Genomic DNA, 21,873 nt, shown 5'->3' on the forward strand with positions numbered 1-21,873 from the left:
AAGTAGAGTTGGTTTACAATATTGTATAAGTTTCAGGTGTACAGCAAGGTGATTCAGTTCTACATGTATCTTTTTTTTCAGATTCCTTTCCATTACAGATTATTACAAGATATTGAATATAGTTCCCTGTGCTATACAGTAAATCCCTGTTGTTTAGCTATTTTGCATATAGTGATGTGTAGCTATTAATCCTATGCTCCTAATTTATTCCTCCCCCTCCCCACCCCAAAGGCCACCTTTAAATGTCTTGAGTTGTTCAAATGAATTGAGTGGAAGTTGATGAATTTAATGAAAATCATTAGCTGTCATCCATGTTCAGCATCAGGTTTAAAAAGGCAACATCAGACCAGCCAAAATGATCAAAGAGAGACAAAAAAATTCCTATGCTGAAATAGACGTGGGACTCAGTTTTATGAACCCATATTTCAGTTCTCCCTTCCCCGACCCCCTTGGTGCTGTCTTCTCCCCACCACCACTAGCCCCACACTCCCGGGCCCCAGGCGTGCAAACAGGCAGGTGCACACACACGCACACACAATTTCCAGGAGCCCAAGAGAAGCTTTATCAACCTCAACTCTATGTCATCCTCAAAACATAGGCTATTTTGAATAAAGAATGCAGGCAACCATCAACATGTTTAGGTTGGAATTTCTTCCAGCAAATAATGAAAACGGAAGCATTTTCTTTCTTTTTGTTAATCAACTATTATATGTACTGTTATTTTTGAGTTTGGATTATTTAGTGAGAGAGGTTTTCAGCTGTTTGAAGATGTTGTCTAGACTTTTTTCCTCTTTTTATCAAAGTACAGTTGACTGACAATACTATATTAACTTCACGTGTGCAACATAGTGATTCAATATTTGTACAGCTATACTCCATTTAAAGTTATTATGAAATACTGGCTTTATGCCCTGTGCTGTACAATATATCCTTGTACCTTATTTATTTTATACATAGTAGTTGTACCTCTTCATCCCCTACCCCTACCTTGCCCCTCCCCCTGATCCCTCTCCCCACTGGTAACCACTAGTTTGTTCTCTATATCTGTGAGTCTGTTTCTGTTTTGTTATAGTCATTCATTTGTTTCATTTTTTGGATTCCACATACAAGTGTGAGATGTAATCAAGACTTATTTCACTTACTGACTTATTATTTTTCCTACTTGCTTGCTAATCTTCCTTCCTTCCATCCTTCCAGAGAGCAGAATTTTATGTATTTCATTTTGAGCCCTCATTCAGCCATCATATTCCTATCAGTTTGGTGAACAAACAAATGCATGAATGAATATACCTAACTTGACCATTTAAAATTCAAGCTTTTCTTTATCAAATTTTTCCAACTCTCTTTCTTCCCCCTCCAGACTACTTTCATAATTTCCTGTAACTTTGGAGTCAAGAGACCTTTCAGCCTCCTCAATGGGTAACTCCAATTTTGCAGAAAGGAAAATGAGACTGTGGGAGTGAAGAGAATTCGAATTCTTAGAAACACTCAGAACTTTTTCCCCCATATCAGAACAGTAACTAATGTAGAGAGACACAATGAAAAGCTTTTGAAAATGTGGAATTCTCAGAAAACTTAGCCATTATTTTTGGGGTCATTTCTATGTATGGATAGCCAAAAGCAACTTGCTTTTAAAGTAAGAGCAAATGAACGACATTTGTGATTATTTAGAGCAGAAAAGTGGATGAGTTTTCTCTGAAAGAAAGAGAGTCAGTGTCATTACTTTCCAGATTCATTTAAAAACACAATTGCTCATTGTGTTTCTCAGGAGGGTGACTTTATAGCCACACAAAACACCAACATTACATCCATGGATTCAAACCTTCATGCTGAACAAGAGACATCATTTCCTCAGCTCTCTCCACCTGTAAAATTTTCTCGATACGGACCTTGAATCCTAAAAATTAGCAGCATTCTTTTCTAAGAGTACTTATAAGGTTTCTAGATAGCTCTTCCAGCTCCGATGTTCTCTGATTCTATTATTCCATCCCACTGCTATAGAGAGGTCAAGATCTGTGCTGCCAGAGGAGGATGGAGGTGGGCAGCGAATGAGCGAAACGGTACCAGGCTGGGAGTCAGAAACTGGGAGTTTTGTTCTTGTTCTGCAGCTAACTAGCTTGGTGATCTTAAACAAATTAATTTACCACTTTAGGCTGGTTTCTACATCTATAAAATGAGCATTTTGACCCCCCCACACACACAAAAAAAATCTAAGCTTCCTTCTAGCTCCAAATATTTAATGATTCCTCTGGCCCAGCTTATCTTTTCTTTGCCACGGTCTTGTGTTGTCATGGGCTTCAGGTTGTGTTTTACAGGAAGGTTTTGTCTTCCAGATCTCCTTGCATGTATTTATCATCATAGTACATGGCCTGGCACCTCTCTCTCCTCATGCTCTACAAGAATAGTCAAAAGCCATTTGTTCTTTGTTTATTGGAGCCAACCCAGTACTGGGAACTGGGCTAGGCACGGGGATTCAGGGACTAGGAAGGTCAAAGCTTAGAAAGCACCTCTATTGACAGAGAATGGACGCCTGCAACCCCCGGCCCTGGCAGAAGTTTGAACTGAACAGAGAATTACAGTCCATCCAGGCAGCAGAGGGAGGAACTTCCCAAGCTTGGGAGGGACCCAGGTGGGAGAAACCATGACTTCCCCCGTATCCTCTGTGCCTTTCCTGACTAGATTTGAGAGGACCTCCCTTTTTTTCTCCAGAAAATTCATTATTTTTTAACTTTTAATTTTATTGAAGCATAGTTGATTTACAATGTTGTGTTAATTTCTGCTGTACTGCAGTGACTCAGTTATACACATATATTCTTTTACCTATTCTTTTCCATTATGATTTATCACAGGATATTGAATATAGTGCCCTGTGCAGTGCAGTAGGACCTTGTTGTTTAAGAAAATTCATTATTAAGATACCTCAGTTTGGGGCCTGCGCTCACTGGCCTGGTGACGTCAGAGGCTGGAAAACTCCACCATCCGTGCCGCTCATTGCCTCCGTTTTGAATATGCAGACTTCGTAACTGAGACGCACCTGCGCAGAGCACCAATTACCTCACCTCCTTCCCTACCTGCGATTACCTTTCCCCACATCTAAGACCACCCTGCTTATTCCATAAATATCCCAACTGGGGAGGCAGTTCTGAGACTTGTCCTCCAGTCTCCTCGCTTGGCTGCCTTGTGAGTAAAACTCTTTCTGAGCTGTAAAAAAAAAAAAAAGATACCTCAGTTTTAAATCCAAAGGCTGATTTAAATAAGAAATAAACAAAAGTGCCTCAGGACTTTGATTCAGGTAACTATAGATGATTCTTACGAACGTGCCTGTGTGATGTTTAGCTGAGGACACTAACACTTCACTTCACTTCACTTTCAGTAGGTGCTTTCTGGACCTCTGTAACCAAGCTCGGTCTTCATACAAAGCCCAGCATGCCTCCGTGTGACTTCACACCTGAAAGATACCAGGTGAGAGTAAGAGCTTTGGGAATACCCCAGCGAGGTGGTTCTTCCTGGGAGGCCTCAAGTAGTTGCTTCCTCAAGAAGGACCCACAGACGGCCCTGCCTGCCACTGAGCCATCCGTCTCAGATGTCCTATCCCTTAAGTCACTGGGAGCATCTGAACTCTCACCCCATTCAGTGGCATTGCAGGAGTTGGTGTGTGTGTGAGACAGAGACAGACAGAGGCAAAGATGGAGAGACAAAACAGAAGGAGACAGAGAATACAAGGAAGAGACTGTCCATGACAATATGTGTATCCCAGGGATGTAGGCATAGATGCACACACACAAAGAAATACATAGATCACAAATGTGAAGGCTCACGTTTTATTCTATCTCATATGTCAATGCATAACCTGACCTTCCTGAGTCCTCCACCAAAAAATATAAAGTTGTCATTTTGCTCTCAGGCTAATAAATATTGGACTCATTCTCTCTCTCTCTCTCTCTGTGTCTCTGTCTCCCTCTCTCCCCAACATCCCTTCATCCTACATAATATTCATAAGTTAGAAATTGTAGAATTAATAGAGTCAGGAGGGACCCACGGAGAGGAGAACTATAGGACAGAGGCTTTGTAATTAAAGACATAAACACCACAAGCACTTCATTGTTTGTTTTTTTCTGCTTTTTTTTTCTTTTTTTTTTTTTCCGGTATGCGGGCCTCACTGTTATGTCCTCTCACGTTGCGGAGCACAGGCTCCGGAAGCGCAGGCTCAGCAGCCATGGCTCACGGGCCCAGCCGCTGCGCGGCATGTGGGATCCTCCCGGACCGGGGCACGAACCCGTGGCCCCTGCATCGGCAGGCGAACTCCCAACCACTGTGCCACCAGGGAAGCCCAATTCTTTTATTCTTAAAAAAAAAAAAACATTACTTCAGACATTTACTTCCAACGTCTTTTACTTTTTTTCACAGCTAGAATTAACTCAAAGCCAAGGCTTTCCATTGAGAGGTAGAAAATTCCAGCCCCCTTCTCCATGTTTGATCTACAAAGGGATTAAAGGGCCACATGAATAATTTCCTCCACTTGAGAGGAAGGACCTGGGTGTCTGTCCCACAAGGAGGTCACTGGGAAAATAGCTGCCCTGATGAGCAAGGGTAGCAGCCCTGTGCCAGGGTGGTGGGAGGCCAGGCACTGCTATATGGACCTGCTAGTGATGTTTTAAGCAATGTGGGGATAAGGAAGATGTTAAATGCTTAAATCTTGCCTACCTACAGTCCCTTGCCTATAATCGAGTCCTGGAGATCCACAAGCAACATCTTTCTCCTGTGCTGACGGCCTATTTCTCAGAGCCCTTGTTGCTCCACCAGGGGCACATGGAGTGGCTCTTTGATTATGAAGGAAACAGATACCTGGACTTCTTTTCTGGGATTGTCACTGTCAGTGTTGGTCACTGCCACCCGTGAGTATGCTTAAAATTCTGGGATTTTCACGCCAGAAAAATATACGATAAACAGGCTAATGATCATGTTCGTGATTCAGAACCTCAGTTAAGAGGGGCACTTCAAGATGGTGGAGGAGTAAGACGCGGAGATCACCTTCCTCCCCACAGATACACCAGAAATACATCTACATGTGGAACAACTCCTACAGAACACCCACTGACCGCTGGCAGAACACCTCAGACTTCCCAAAAGGCAAGAAACTCCCCACGTACCTGGGTAGGGCCAAAGAAAAAAGAATAAACAGAGACAAAAGAATAGGAACGGGACCTGCACCAGTGGGAGGGAGCTGTGAAGGAGGAAAGGTTTCCACACACTAGGAAGCCCCTTCACGGGCGAAGACTGTGGGTGGAGGAGGGGGGAAGCTTCGGAGCCGTGGAGGAGAGCACAGCAACAGGGGTGCGGAAGGCAAAGCGGAGAGATTCCCGCACAGAGGATCGGGGCCGACCGGCACTCACCAGCCTGAGAGGCTTGTCTGCTCACACACCGGGGCGGGCGGGGGCTGGGAGCTGAGGCTCGGACTTTGGTCGGAGCGCCAGGAGAGGACTGGGGTTGGCAGCGTGAACACAGTCTGCAGGGGGTTAGTGCACCACGGCTAGCCGGCAGGGAGTCCGGGGAAAAGTCTGGAACTGCCGAAGAGGCAAGAGACGTTTTCTTCCCTCTTTGTTTCCTGGTGCGCGAGGAGAGGGGATTAAGAGCGCTGCTTAAAGGAGCTCCAGAGACGGGCACGAGCCGCGGCTAAAAGCGTGGACCCCAGAGACGGGTATGAGACGCTAAGGATGCTGCTGCCGCCACCAAGAAGCCTGTGTGCGAGCACAGGTCACTATCCACAACCCCCTTCCGGGGAGCCTGTACAACCCGCCACTGCCAGGGTCCCGGGATCCAGGGACAACTTCCCCGGGAGAACGCACGGCGCGCCTCAGGATGGTGCAAAGTCACGCCGGCTTCTGCCGCCGCAGGCTCGCCCCGCACTCCGTACCCTTCCCTCCCCCCCGGCCTGAGTGAGCCAGAGCCTCCTAATCAGCTGCTCCTTTAACCCCATCCTGTCTGAGCGAAAAACAGACGCCCTCCAGCAACCTACATGCAGAGGCAGGGCCAAATCCAAAGCTGAGCCCCTGGGAGCTGTGAGAACAAAGAAGAGAAAGGGAAATCTCTCCCAGCAGCCTCAGAAGCAGCGGATTAAAGCTCCACAATCAACTTGATGTACCCTGCATCTGTGAAATACCTGAATAGACAACGAATCATCCCAAATTGAGGAGGTGGACTTTAGGAGCAACTGTAGACTTGGGGTTTGCTTTCTGCATCTAATTTGTTTCTGGTTTTATGTATATCTTAGTTTAGTATTTAGAGCTTATTATCATTGGTAGATTTGTTTATTGGTTTGGTTGCTCTCTTCTTTCTTTGTTTTTATTACTTTTAATTTTATAATTTTTAATAATTTTTTATTTTAATAACTTTATTTTATTTCCTTCTTTCTTTCTTTTTTTTCCCTCCATTTTCTTCTGAGCCATATGGTTGACAGGGTCTTGGTGCTCCTGCCAGGTGTCAGGCCTGAGCCTAGGAGGTGGGAGAGGTGAGTTCAGGACACTGGTCCACCAAAGACCTCCCAGCTCCATGTTATAACACACGTCAAAAGCTCTCCCAGAGATCTCCATCTCAACGCTAAGACCCAGCTCCACTCAACAACCAGCAAGCTACAGTGCTGGACACCCCATGCCAAACAACTACCAAGACAGGAACACAAACTGATGCATTAGCAAACAAGCTGCCTAAAATCATAATAAGCTCATGGACACCCTAAAACACACCACCAGACATGGTCCTGCCCACCAGAAAGACAAGATCCAGCCTCATCCACCAGAACACAGGCACCAGGCCCCTCCACCAGAAAGCCTACACTACCCACTGAACCAACCTTACCCACTGAGGGCAGACACCAAAAACAACAGGAACGATGAACCTGCAGGCTGTGAAAAGGAGACCCCAAACACAGTAACTTAAGCAAAATGAGAAGACAGAGAAATACACAGCAGATAAAGGAGCAAGGCAAAAACCCACCAGACCAAACAAATGCAGAGGAAATAGGCAGTCTACTTGAAAAAGAATTCAGAGTAATGACAGTAAAGGTGATCCAAAATCTTGGAAATAGAATGGAGAAAATACAAGACACGTTTACCAAGGACCTAGAAGAATTAAAGAGCAAACAAACAATGATGAACAACACAATAAATGAAATTAAAAATTCTCTAGAAGGAATCAAGAGCAGAATAACTGAGGCAGAAGAACAGATAAGTGACCTAGAAGATAAAATAGGAGAAATAACTATCACAGACCAGAATTAAGAAAAAAGAATGAAAAGAATTGAGGACAGTTTCAGAGACCTCTGGGACAACATTAAACAAACCAACATTCGAATTATAGCGGTCCCAGAAGAAGAGAAAAAAAAAAAGGGACTGAGAAAATACTTGAGGAGGTTATACTTGAAAACTTCCCTAATATGGGAAAGGAAATAGTCAATCAAGTCCAGGAAGTGCAGAGAGTCCTATACAGGATAAATCCATGGAGAAACACACCAAGACACATATTAATCAAACTGTCAAAAGTTAAATACAAAGAAAAAATATGAAAAGCAGCAAGGGAAAAGCAATAAATAACATACAAGGGAATCCCCATAAGGTTAACAGCTGATTTTTCAGCAGAAACTGCAAACCAGAAGGGAGTGGCAGGACATATTTAACAAGATGAAAGGGAAAAACCTACAATCAAGATTACTCTACTCAGCAAGGATCTCATTCAATTTCAAAAGAGAAATTAAAACCTTTACAGACAACCAAGAACTAAGAGAATTCAGCACCACCAAACCAGCTCTACAACAAATGCTAAAGCAACTTCTCTAGGCAGGAAACACAAGAGAAGGAAAAGACTTACAATAATAAACCCAAAACAATTAAGAAAATGGTAATAGGAACATACATATCAATAACTACCTTAAATGTAAATGGATTAAATGTTCCAACCAAAAGACATAGACTGGCTGAATGGATACAAAAACAAGACCCACATATGTGCTGTCTACAAGAGACCCACTTCAGACCTAGGGACACATGCAGACTGAAAGTGAGGGGATGGAAAAAGATATTCCATGCAAATGGAAATAAAAAGAAACCTGGAGTAGCAATACGCATCTCTGATAAAAGAGACTTTAAAATAAAGACTATTACAAGAGACAATAAGAACACTACATAATGATCAAGGGATCAATTCAAGAAGAAGATATAACAATTGTAAATACTTATGCACCCAACATAGGAGCACCTGAATACATAAGGCAAATGCTAACAGCCATAAAAGGGGAAATTGACAGTAACACAATCACAATAGGGGATTTTAACACCCCACTTTCACCAATGGACAGATGATCCAAAATGAAAATAGATAAGGTAATGCAAGCTTTAAATGACACATTAAAAAAGATGGACTTAATTGATATTTATAGGACATTCCATCCAAAAACAACAGAATACACATTTTTCTCTAGTGCTCATGGAACATTCTCCAGGATAGATCATATCTTGGGTCACAAATCAAGTCTTGGTAAATTTAAGAAAATTGAAATTGTATCAAGTATCTTTTCCGACCACAACGCTATGAGACTAGATATCAATTACAGGAAAAGATCTGTAGAAAATACAAACACATGGAGGCTAAACAATACACTACTTAATAACGAAGTGATCACTGAAGAAATCAAAGAGGAAGTCAAAAAGTACCTAGAAACAAATGACAATGGAGACACGATGACCCAAAATCTATGGGATGCAGCAAAAGCAGTTCTAAGAGGGAAGTTTATAGCAATAAAATCCTACCTTAAGAAACAGGAAACATCTCGACTAAACAACCTAACCTTACACCTAAAGCAGTTAGAGAAAGAACAATAGAAAAACCCCAAAGTTAGCAGAAGGAAAGAAATCATAAAGATCAGATCAGAAATAAATGAAAAAGAAATGAAGGAAATGATAGCAAAGCTCAATAAAACTAAAAGTTGGTTCCTTGAGAAGATAAACAAAATTGATAAACCATTAGCCAGACTCATCAAGAACAAAAGGGAGAAGACTCAAATCAATAGAATTAGAAATGAAAAAGAAGAAGTAACAACTGACACTGCAGAAATACAAAGGATCATAAGAGATTACAACAAGCAACTATCTGCCAATAAAATGGACAACCTGGAAGAAATGGACAAATTCTTAGAAAGCACAACCTCCTGAGACTGAACCAGGAAGAAATAGGAAATATAAACAGACCAATCACAAGCACTGAAGTTGAAACTGTGATTAAAATTTTAATCTTCCAACAAACAAAAGCCCAGGACCAGATGGATTCACAGGTGAATTCCATCAAACATTTAGAAGAGAGCTAACACCTATCCTTCTCAAAATCTTCCAAAATATAGCAGAGGGAGGAACACTCCCAAACTCATTCTACAAGGCCACCATCACCCTGATACCAAAACCAGACAAGGATGTCACAAAGAAAGAAAACTACAGGCCAATATCACTGATGAATACAGATGCAAAACTCCTCAACAAAATACTAGCAAACACAATCCAACAGCACATTAAACGGATCATACACCATGATCAAGTGGGGTTTATACCAGGAACGCAAGGATTCTTCAATATATGCAAATCAATCAATGTGATACACCATATTAACAAATTGAAGGAGAAAAACCATATGATCATCTCAATAGATGCAGAGAAAGCTTTTGACAAAATTCAACACCCATTTATGATAAAAACCCTGCAGAAAGTAGGCATAGAGGGAACTTTCCTCAACATAATAAAGGCCATATATGACAAACCCACAGCCAACATTGTCCTCAATGGTGAAAAACTGAAAGCATTTCCACTAAGATCAGGAAGAAGACAAGGTTGCTCACTCTCACCACTCTTATTCAACACAGTTTTGGAAGTTTTAGCCACAGCAATCAGAGAAGAAAAGGAAATAAAAGGAATCCAAATCAGAAAAGAAGAAGTAAAGCTGTCACTATTTGCAGATGACATGATACTATACATAGAGAATCCTAAAGATGCTACCAGAAAACTACTAGAGCTAATCAATGAATTTGGTAAAGTAGCAGGATACAAAATTAATGCACAGAAATCTCTTGCATTCCTATACACTAATGATGAAAAATCTGAAAGTGAAATCAAGAAAACACTCCCATTTACCATCGCAAGAAAAAGAATAAAATATCTAGGAATAAACTTACCTAAGGAGACAAAAGACCTGTATGCAGAAAATAATATGACACTGATGAAAGAAATTAAAGATGATACAAATAGATGGAGAGATATACCATGTTCTTGGATTGGAAGAATCAACATTGTGAAAATGAATCTTCTACCCAAAGCAATCTACAGATTCAGTGCAATCCCTATCAAACTACCACTGGCATTTTTCACAGAACTAGAACAAAAAATTTCACAATTTGCATGGAAACACAAAAGACCCCGAACAGCCAAAGCAATCTTGAGAATGAAAAACGGAGCTGGAGGAATCAGGCTCCCTGACTTCAGACTATACTACAAATCTACAGTAATCAAGACAGTACGGTACTGGTACAAAAATAGAAATATAGATCAATGGAACAGGATAGAAATCCCAGAGATAAACCCACGCACATATGGTCACCTTATCTTTGACAAAGGAGGCAGGATTGTACAGTGGAGAAAGGACAGCCTCTTCAATAAGTGGTGCTGGGAAAACTGGACAGCTACATGTAAAAGTATGAAATTAGATCACTCCCTAACACCATACACAAAAATAAGCTCAAAATGGATTAAAGACCTAAATGTAAGGCCAGAAACTATCAAACTCTTAGAGGAAAACATAGGCAGGACACTCTATGACATAAATCACAGCAAGGTCCTTTTTGACCCACCTCCTAGAGAAATGGAAATAAAAACAAAAATAAACAAATGGGACCTAATGAAACTTCAAAACTTTTGCACAGCAAAGGAAACCATAAACAAGACCAAAAGACAACCCTCAGAATGGGAGAAAATATTTGCAAATGAAGCAACTGACAAAGGATTAATCTCCAAAATATATAAGCAGCTCATGGGGCTCAGTATCAAAAATACAAACAACTGAATGGGCAGAAGACCTAAATAGACATTTCTCCAAAGAAGATATACAGACTGCCAACAAACACATGAAAGAATGCTCAACATCACTAATCATTAGAGAAATGCAGATTAAAACTACAATGAGATATCATCTCACACCAGTCAGAATGGCCATCATCAAAATATCTAGAAACAATAAATGCTGGAGAGGGTGTGGAGCAAAGGGAACCCTCTTACACTGTTGGTGGGAATGTAAGTTGATACAGCCACTGTGGAGAACAGTATGGAGGTTCCTTAAAAAACTACAAATAGTACTACCATATGACCCAGCAATCCCACTACTGGGCATATACCCTGAGAAAACCATAATTCAAAAAGAGTCATGTACCAAAATGTTCACTGCAGCTCTATTTACAATAGCCTAGAGATGGAAACAACCTAAGTGTCCATCATCGGATGAATGGATAAAGAAGATGTGGCACATATATACAATGGAATATTACTCAGCCATAAAAAGAAACGAAATTGAGCTATTGTAATGAGGTGGATAGACCTAGAGTCTGTCATACATATTGAAGTAAGTCAGAAAGAGAGAGACAAATACCGTATGCTAACACATATACATGGAATTTAAGAAAAAAAAAATGTCATGAAGAACCTAGGGGTAAAACAGGAATAAAGACACACACTAGAGAACGGACTTGAGGATATGGGGAGGGGGGAAGGGTAAATTGTGACAAAGCGAGAGAGAGGCATGGACATATATACAATACCAAACGTAAGATAGATAGCTAGTGGGAAGCAGCCGCATAGCACAGGGAGTTCAGCTCGGTGCTTTGTGACCACCTGGAGGGGTGGGATAGGGAGGGTGGGAGGGAGGGAGACGCAAGCGGGAAGAGATATGGGAACATACGTATATACATAACTGATTCATTTTGTTGTGAAGCAGAAACTAACACACCATTGTAAAGCAATTATACTCCAATAAAGATGTTAAAAATAAATAAATAAAAATAAAATAAAATCCCCAGCGCATAAGTCTCCTTTTGAACACTCCTCTTGGTGAGGAATTCATTACATTTTGAGGCAACATATCGCATTGCCAGATACCTCTGGTGGTTAGAGAAACTCTTTCTTGTGTGGGGATGAAATCAGCCTCTTGAAACTCTTTGAGAAATAGCCGTGGGTTTGAGTTCAATGGCCTGTGTTGTGTTGGGAGGGACATGCCCGCTGGCACTGTGGGTAACTCTGCTCTTCTGTTTATCCAGGAAAGTAAACGCAGTGGCACAAAAGCAGCTTGGCCGCCTGTGGCACACAAGTGCCGTCTTCTTCCACCCTCCGATCCACGAATATGCAGAGAAGCTTTCAGCGCTTCTTCCTGAACCTCTGAAGGTCTGATGCTTCCAGTTCAAAGGGATAGGAGTCTCATGATCTCAGGGAAGCTGGCTTAGGAAATAAGAGTATGGGTGGGAATCAGGTCTGTTCTTTGAACGTCCAAAATGAGTGCGCTAGTGGCCATATCGGAAAGCACTCTAGGAGAAGAAAGGAATTGATGAATTACTGGTGAAACCAGCCGATGTTCACTTCATCAGTTCCAAACATCTGCCTCTCCTTGGTCACTCTCCTCACCACCACATCTTTGCAGAAATCACTTAGCGGGAGCCCCAGGCTTCCTGACACTCTCCTCTGTGTTCCTCAGGAAGTTTTCATCTCTTTGTTCCACAGCCCCTCTGCAAAGTCATTGGAATTTCTTCTTTTTTTTTTAAACTTTTTATTTTATACTGGAGTAGAGTTGCGTAACTATGTTGTGTTAGTTTCAGGCGTCCAGCAAAGTGATTCAGTTATACATAACCATGTATCTATTCTTTTTCAAATTCTTTTTCCATTTAGGTTGTTACATAATATTGAGCAGAGTTCCCTGTGCTACACAGTAGGTCCTTGTTGGTTAACCATTCTTCTTTAACAAAGAGTGGAGCCATTTTTTTAGAAAATTAATATACCATTAAGTTCATTTGGTCTGAGATGCACTTTGATATTTTTGCTAAATGAGATGTTTTTCTGCGTCTGAAATATTGAATTTTTTAACGATTAATGATTAATTAATCATTGAATCATTGAATTAATGATTGAATTGAGATGTTAAAATGTTGGCCAAGGTTTTCATTTCAGGATTCAATGAGTTAATACATATTTAGAACAGTGCGCCGTACCTGGTGTTAGCTATCATGATCATCTTCCTGTATTATTTAGGTACCATATTTACTATGTTATCTACAAGAGATGGAGGACGTTGCAAGAGCTGCAACCTCAGTTCAGGGCAGACACACTCATGGATGAGTAGAGACGAGGAAGCCTGCAAGGGCACAGCCCTGGCCTCCCAGTCCCCGAGCCTGGAGGATCCAGTACCCTTCAGTTCTCCCCTTTCTTTCAACCAGGATGAGCTGCACTTTTTTGTTTGTTGCTCGTTTGTTTTAACATTCACAAACACCGAACAGGCTCCTCTGGGAGCCTGCCTTGTCTCAAGCCTTCAGAATCAGGTGGGGCAGTCCAGATTCAAGAACCAAGAGACCTGGTCCTCAGAGCCCCTCAGCCACTAACCACTGTATGTCTCAGCAAGTCTCTCCATCTTAGCACTCTGCAGAGAATCAGGTAAAACCAATGAAAATCTGGAATATTTCACAACTCCGACAATCCCTTAGTCATTTTTGTATCTCTAGTGCTTAGCAGCTGCTAAGTGAATAGCTGTAGAATTAATATAGTAATTCAATGACGGGACTACTGGTACGAAGGGAACTCTCCTTAATAATCAGAGGCTGGGATACACTGTTTTTAACAATATCGAATGAATTGGGTAATCATGTGTCTCATGACCATGTGTCTTTTTTTTTTCTCCAGGTCATTTTCCTGATGAACAGTGGCTCAGAAGCCAATGACCTAGCCATGCTGATGGCCAGAGCACACTCAAATAACACAGATATCATTTCTTTCAGGTAACCACACCTTGGAACATTCAACTTTAACATTGACTCACCCCAATATTACATGTTTATCTTTAAAATATAGCCTAAAGCAGGAGAGGGGCTTTCCTGGGGTGTTTTTCTAATTTTAGATTTTAGGGTAGGGTCAGTCAAATGAATTTTATGTCTGGATAACACCATCCAAATTGGCCTGATCCAAGGTAGGGGTCCCTGACCGAGGTAACCAAGAGTTTGGAGTCCCAGTTTTGTCATAGATTCTCCTCTGGAATTAAAAAGAAGGTGACATGACACCTTTTTCACTTTAAAGATGTGGTACAGAAACTAACACACAACGTTTTTCATGAACTATGCTCCAATATAAGAGAAAAATTAAAGATTAAAATTTTAAAAAATAAAAGTTAAAAAAAGGTATGGCATTGACTATGACCTATGCCAAATAGTGAACGATTGGTCTGCACCCCCAGAAGCTCATGACTTTGCCCTATGACACTGGGCCCACTTTCATCTCTGCTTATGGTAAGGAGCCATAGCCTGAATAGCCTACATGGACTTCCTTTTTTGTCCTACCCAGTGTTCCACAGGCCAGTGATCATAGAAAAGTAAACTTAACCCAGTCCTCCCACTGTTTTCTGTCTGCAGAGGAGCCTACCATGGATGCAGTCCTTACACACTTGGCTTGACAAATGTAGGGTTCCACAAAATGGAACTCCCCAGTGGGATGGGCTGCCAATCCGTAAGTTTTGAGATTTTTGTCATATTTCTCTAAAAACTCCTGGGTGTGTGGAATCATTTATCAGATTTTCCAGGCATTAGGACTAGAAACTCATACAAATTAGCTTATATTACATAACTATAATGAATCAGGGGCTCAATTTGACTTAATCGAATTAAAGACCATTTAAGGGAAATGTTTCTTAGGAAGACCTTCAGAGTGTGAGTAATAATTAATGACAGAGATTTTTTTAGTTTTCTTTTGCTTTTAAATAAAATCAAGTCAACTGCAAATAAATGCACTGAAATAACTTCCCAGAGCCTTGAATGCATAAAATTTCCATAGAGTCATCCCTGTACTCACCTTCTGTTCTCACTCACTGTTTCCACATTTTCAGCATCAGAATCAGATACCTAATTATTCTTATTCTTTCAGATGCCCTTACCGACCAAACTCTTGAGCAAATTGTTTCCAGGCTGACATTGAAATCAGTTTGCTTTGTAGAGTGCCCTCATAATTGATTGCCAAGAAAAAAAATTATCTCTTCAAAGCAGAATATTAGGTTTTTGTTCTAAGTGGGAGAAGAGTAAAGGAGGAATCTTAGTATCAAATTAAGAAGCCCTCTTGCCTTAACTGGCACCATAGGTTGCCCCAAATTGGCTGTCTTGTGTTCACGTCTTGCTAAACTCCCTCTTTTGTCATTTGCAGACGATGTGCCCGGATGTTTTCCGTGGCCCTTGGGGAGGAAGCCACTGCCGAGATTCTCGAGTGCAAACAATTAGGAAATGCAGCTGTGCACCAGGTCCAGCTGGGCAGGGAGGGAGGCACATGGTGGAAGGTCAGGAGGGGTAAGGAATGTGGAGAGAGGCAGAACCATTCCTGGGTGAACAGATTCAAAAAAGTGGGAAAGGGAAAGCCAAGGCAAATCCAACTAGGAAATCACCCCTCACTGAACTAACACCTCTTATGCCAATGACCACTATACCATCAGAGCATCCATCTCCTGTTAGGAAACTCATCTCAGCATCTCATGCTGTCAGAGCTAAGCCAAAAACAGACTGTCACCTGCTGCTTCACTAAAGGCGCTCTCTTAGCTCTCCCAGCAATAGCTCTGCTACCAATTTCAAAAGAAAACAAGGGTTTTTTTGAGGGATTATTTGCCAATTCCCAATGGGAGAAGGGGAAAGGGGAAAGAACACTTAGAAATCTCAAAACTCCAATGAGGAAGTTCCCCAGGGACTCAGAGTACAGCCAAAATGAGAGCCTTTGTCAAATCAGAAGACCAGGGCTTCCCTGGTGGCGCAGTGGTTGAGAGTCCGCCTGCCGATGCAGGAGACACGGGTTCGTGCCCTGGTCCGGGAAGATCCCACATGCCGCCGAGCGGCTGGGCCCGTGAGCCATGGCTGCTGAGCCTGCACGTCCGGAGCCTGTGCTCTGCAACGGGAGAGGCCACAACAGTGAGAGGCCTGCGTACCGCAAAAAAAAAAAAACAAAAAAAAAAAACCAGAAGACCATTCCTAAAGGCTGCTGACATCTCTTCAAAAGTTGTAAAGGCGTCAGCATCTGTTCTTTGCTCATCAGCAAGGCCCACCTCGCACTTGTCATCCCAGTGCAGGACCCTTTGGACAGCTGCCCCTAAGCAGCGCTGAAGGAAATCACTAAACGCTCCAACCGAGAGATCTTTAATGGAACAGGGTGTCACTGGGCTGAGCGGAAGAATGCAAATGGAAGCCTTAAAAATCAGCTTCGAAAGGAAGAAAATTCACAGTCATCTTAAAATTCAGATGGGATAATGGCAATATGGACGTAGGAGGATGAAAGAATGAGCTTTAGAACAAGATGTTATAGTCACAGAACTTAAAACCATAGGGAAGTTTAAAGCTATCTTTCACACTCTCCATTTTAAAGATGGAGAAACACATCCACACCTAGGAGGCCGAGATCTAGGACTTGACTCCAATTCTTCTGCCCTCAAAGCCAGTACTCCCCAGCCATGACCACCCTTGTTCACACCCATATGCCAGCAGGAGGAACCCAGGCTTAAAAATAATTCCTGCTCTGCTGGCCAGGATTGAAGAGACACATAAGTCAGGAGCCCTGGGTTGGACTGTTAGCCCTACCGTGGCTCAGCTACAAGCAAAAGTTCCATCTTTTGCCTCCGTTTCTCATCTATGAAATGGAGGCAGCAATACCTGCTCCCATGGCCCCTCATCCCAGGCCTTCAAGAGACCAAGGAAGAGAGCTTTTGTAGAGGCAGGCAGACAGTAGTGATGCCAAGTACAGTCATGACTGTATCTCATATCCACGTGGCACCAACGACTAAGATCAGTTGGATGAACCTCACAGACGTCAAAAGCACCAGCGCAGAGCTTCAGCGGCAGAAGCCCTCAAGACATGGTCACTACTTCCTTCCCTCCCAGCTCTGTGTCCCTCCCTCTCTGAGGCCTTCTCTCCCTCAGGCCAACTGGAATATACCAGAGCCCCAGGGTCATCTCTCTAGTGGCCTCTAGAGGTTAAATGATAGTGACAGGCAGACATTTCTGCTTCTCGGAACTGTGATCTTTGGCACGTCTGAAGTCAGCTGTTTTCTTAACGCATATCTTCAAGAGACAAGACTGATATCATATCCTTATACAAAAAGGGACTTCAGGGGCTTCCCTGGTGGCGCAGTGGTTGGGAGTCCGCCTGCTGATGCGGGGGCCGCAGGTTCGTGCCCCGGTCCGGGAAGATCCCACATGCTGCGGAGTGGCTGGGCCCGTGAGCCATGGCCACTGAGCCTGCACGTCCGGAGCCTGTGCTCCGCAACGGGAGAGGCCACAACAGTGAGAGGCCCACGTATCGCAAAGAAAAAGGGACTTCAGCCTCCTCTGGTGCTGTTAGGGCCTGAGAAGAGTTTGGTATTTGCTGTAAAAAGGCATATTCATGTATGTTTATAAATGCATCCCAAAGTGTGAATTATTCTGAGTATAGAAGGTTCCAGTTCTCCATTCCTCTTAGAGTTCATTCAGTGGGCACACCCAGGTGCCAGTCTTGGTTGGGGGCTTTTCTTTCACCTCAAAAGTATGTCATCACCCATTTTTGAGCCTAATATAGATATTTGTGGTAGATTTCATTCCCTTCCTCCACCTCCTCCTCAGGATTTTTTCTTTTCCACTGGTCATTCCAGTCCCTGAATTTCAGATGTAACTTGTGATGAAAAGCACCTCTCAACCCACTACCCCAAAATGTTCCAAACCTAGTACTGATCATGTCATTTCTCTTTCTCCTTTTGCAAGACAAGTTTCCTTTTTCTTAAAAAAAAATGTTCTTTCTTGGCGTCTCACTCTGCTTAACTCTCTCTTTACCACCAGCTAAAATGAAAACTCTTCCCTCTCTACTCCGTTGCCTGGATAGCATACAGGAGAGCATCCTCTCTCCACTCGCTTGATGTTGTCATGGTGACACTACTGCACCAAGTCTTTCTCCAGAGGTGACCTGAACTGAAGCCACAGCAACGAGCCAATGAAGTAAATGTGAAATGAAGGAAAAAGCCAATGACAGTTGATGACCTCTCATCACTGAATTTATGGGCAGTGGGGGGGAAAATTATGAAAGGTCTAGTGCAGTTTCAAGCAAAACCTTCTCCATGGTTTGGTTTTGTCCAAATTTAAGCCATTAGGGTTGATTTTGCTCCACCCTTTGATTTCTCTAGTTACAAATGATCTTACTAAATTCCCAAATTATAGCCTTTGAACACATATCTAATTCACCCTTTAGGGCCATCCTAGGTTGTTTTCTCTTCCTTTCCTAATAATAATAGGAAATTTCAACCTCTAGGGGCACAGATTTATTTGTCTACTATATCCTACCCATCATACAACATAAGTGATGCTAAAAAGTGTACTTTCTGGGTTTGCTATTCATGTCATTACTTCCTTTTTCAAACCCCCAACCCTCAACTCCAACTAACTAAAGATCAGGTAACTCTGTCAAGCAAGCTTTCCCAAACATCGCATGTAGCCTCAAAGTATGTTTGGGGCCAGGTCATGTTTTTCCCACTTTTAATGAAGAGCTGAAGTATTCAATATAAAATATATTTATGGTTCACTTTTGAAGACGATAACTGAAGGTTTCCATTCCTTATCTCTAGCCTTCAGTAGACAGGATCGCAGCCATGCCTCTAAGCATCATGATGGTAGATGGTGACTTGCCTCCCAGACTGCTTTCAGCAGAAACCCCCCATCACACCCAGCTCTCTCTCTGCATCTCTTCTGCTATCCGTGGATGTGGGTTTAGATTCAGAGACTATGTGATGCTGTTTAGAACCAAATTACAGGTGTGGATAAAACTTCTGAAGGTTCAGTCATATATGGATGTACTTGATCTTGGACCTTTGGTATTCCAGAGGAGAAAGCTTCCTCTGCCTTGCTATAAGGGATGAAAGTTATCTGACTGTAGTACGTTCCTCCTTAGACTGAATTCTGATTGCTATATAAACATATTTATTAACGATAAAGACTGAGATACTTTGTCGCTTTAAAATTGCACATCAGATTAAGTAGCAATGAAAGGTAAACATGGTTATTTCCAAATAGATTAAATCCACACAGCAATTACATTTGAATTAAATCTACACTGTTGAGAGGATCAGTATCCTTAGATAACACAGCTATCGATACCAGACTCAATGATGCTTTGGAGCGTTACTTCTCCAAGTGGAAACAACTGAAGTGGTTTGCTTATGCTTTTGTGGCTATGCTAGTCTAGCTGCTTGAAACAAAGTATGAGTCATTCTGACAGAATGTTCAGAACATTCAGAAACCTATATCCTCATATCCTGGTTTACTGTATCTTGAGGGACTCTATTCAATTTACTGTCCTGTTTTCTTTTTTCCTGTTTCCTCCCCATTCTTCTGGATGCCATTCTCACATCTTCAAATGCTGTGTTTTCTGTTGTTGTTGTTTGTTTGTTGCAGACTGCTGCCAAGCTAAAGACCAGTATATTGAACAATTCAAAGATACTCTGAACACTTCTGTGGCCAAATCAATTGCTGGATTTTTTGCAGAGCCGATTCAAGTGAGTGTATTAACCAAACATTAATTGAGCTCAGTTCTAAATTATCAGATTTTTAACTCATACATTCTAGAGAATTCCAAATTATTTAAGTGACCACTGCTATGTCCCTCTCCAAACTTCATTCATTCCATTGGTCCCCTTAAAAAAAAGATGAGGGGGTGCTGGTTTTCAGTTGACCTTTGAAAAAACCATCTCCTGCACTCCCAAACTGAACAGAGAGATAGATGAAACTATTGAATCCCTAAATCTGTAAAAATAGACAACCCCAGCAATTTTTAGTTCTTTATCACCCACACTGTCGGGGGAGCCTTTCTATAATCTTACTAAATCCCCTAATCTACTTTTCCTCTACTCTCAGGAAAGAATATGTTTGCATCCTTTTTCAGCAGGCATGGCATAAGAGTAATGGCCCCTCTTCACCCATAGTTGAAACAGTTCTAGAGACTGTTTTAAAAATTGCTAGTATCACTAACGCTAATATTGATCATAATCCATCTTCAATTCTCTTTTAGTATTTCAAGGGCTGTGCTGTTACTCTAAGTCTTCTTGGTTTGGTCTTTTGCAGGGGGTGAATGGCGTTGTCCAGTACCCAAAGGGGTTTCTAAAGGAAGCCTTCGAGCTGGTTCGTGAGCGGGGAGGCGTGTGCATCACAGATGAAGTGAGTGGTCTGGAATACGTGCGATTCAGTGCAGCCGGGACAGGAAAAGCACAAGGAGAAACTTCTTTAAACCCTCCTCTGTGGTCCAGGCAGAAAGCAACCACTCTGGGGATTCCAAGACTTGGCTATAAGTTAATGAAGCTTTGGCTAGTTGACTGGTTAGTTCGTTATTGGATTAGTTTGTCCATTTAATCAAGTACAACAGAACTTAAACATCCAAATTGAAGTCTATCAAATAAATTGTTAACAGGCATAGGTGATGCTGCCATTCCTCAACATACTTTTAAAATTCCTTTTGGGGAGTACATGTCAGGAGCAGCTTAACCTTAGTTTAATCTCATAACCAAGTTTTCATCTTAATTTTTGTCAAAATAGTATTAACCAGTCTGGAAGCATTCATCTTACCTTAATAACAAAATTTGTTTGGAAATCATACTTAAAAAGAAAAGGTCCCACCTCTAAGTTAGAAGAGGGCCACCATCATAGATATTCAAAGAGTAGTTCCAGGGACTTCCCTGGTGGTCCAGTAGTTGGGACTCCACGCTTCCATTGAAGGGTCATGGGTTCAATCCCTGGTCTGGGAACTAAAATCCCACATGCCATGCTGCATGGCCAAAAAAATTTAAAAAAAATTTTTAAGTAGTTCCAAAAAGTAAATTCTAAAATAGTATGGCAACATTGTTGCAATAATCATACAGTATCTCTAAGGGGACACTTTAAGGGAATAAAATCCATGGGCTCTGTGAGCTCTAGCCTGTGTCTTTCCTAAAGGGATCAATTTACATTATAATCACACCCCTTATTGGAGTGTATCTGGTCTTCTGCCTCCTGAGAATAGCAATGGAGATCAAAAGACCAGAGGGTAGTCGCCACAGCCTCCAAAGTGCTCCTGAATCATTTCTGGGTCCTGATTCTAACAAGTGGTTAGACCACAAAAAACAGGTGGAGAACTTGAATGATTCATACCTGTTTCAGTCTTGCCATCTTTGCCTAAACAGTTTTCTTCAACTAAAACATCCCCTATAGGAGACAATGGGCTGCCCCCTCAGCAGAATTCTTTTGCAGTTTCCTCCCGTGCAGCCAGGTCTCTGTGATCCCCAGATGAACTGGACGACCCCCGGGCATTGCACAGAGAAGCGTGGGCCAGCTCCTCCTGTTGTGTCCATCCTCCCTTTCCCATCCTGCCCGTACAAGTTTAGGGGAAGTGAACCAAAGTCCTGAAGAAAGTTAATCTGCTATTAAAAGAAGAAAAGTCTATTCAGTCAGTTTATAATTAGCTACACTAGTGAAGAGAATAAGCTTTAACCTTTGGAATCAGCCACAGTGAAGCTGCCACCATTGGATTAATTAGCGGGAAGGTAGATTGAATTCAAAGAAACTAGTGGATTTCAGAATTTCCT

General features: G+C 42.1%; 1 protein-coding gene across 1 annotated transcript in view; it reads left to right on the top strand.

Moving 5' to 3' along the window:
* Positions 1-21,873, top strand: part of AGXT2 (alanine--glyoxylate aminotransferase 2) — a 45,127-nt gene that overhangs the window by 3,834 nt on the left and 19,420 nt on the right. The window contains exons 2-9 of the mRNA XM_027092665.1: positions 3,374-3,462; positions 4,711-4,895; positions 12,338-12,461; positions 13,965-14,059; positions 14,687-14,780; positions 15,468-15,561; positions 19,715-19,815; positions 20,381-20,473. Of these exons, the coding sequence (XP_026948466.1) occupies positions 3,374-3,462; positions 4,711-4,895; positions 12,338-12,461; positions 13,965-14,059; positions 14,687-14,780; positions 15,468-15,561; positions 19,715-19,815; positions 20,381-20,473 (875 nt within the window). The remainder of the gene's footprint in view (positions 1-3,373; positions 3,463-4,710; positions 4,896-12,337; positions 12,462-13,964; positions 14,060-14,686; positions 14,781-15,467; positions 15,562-19,714; positions 19,816-20,380; positions 20,474-21,873) is intronic.

This window comes from Aethalodelphis obliquidens, unplaced genomic scaffold (assembly GCF_003676395.1).
Source record: "Aethalodelphis obliquidens isolate GAN/ISIS:26980383/991018 unplaced genomic scaffold, ASM367639v1 scaffold80, whole genome shotgun sequence".
NCBI lineage: Eukaryota > Metazoa > Chordata > Mammalia > Artiodactyla > Delphinidae > Aethalodelphis > Aethalodelphis obliquidens.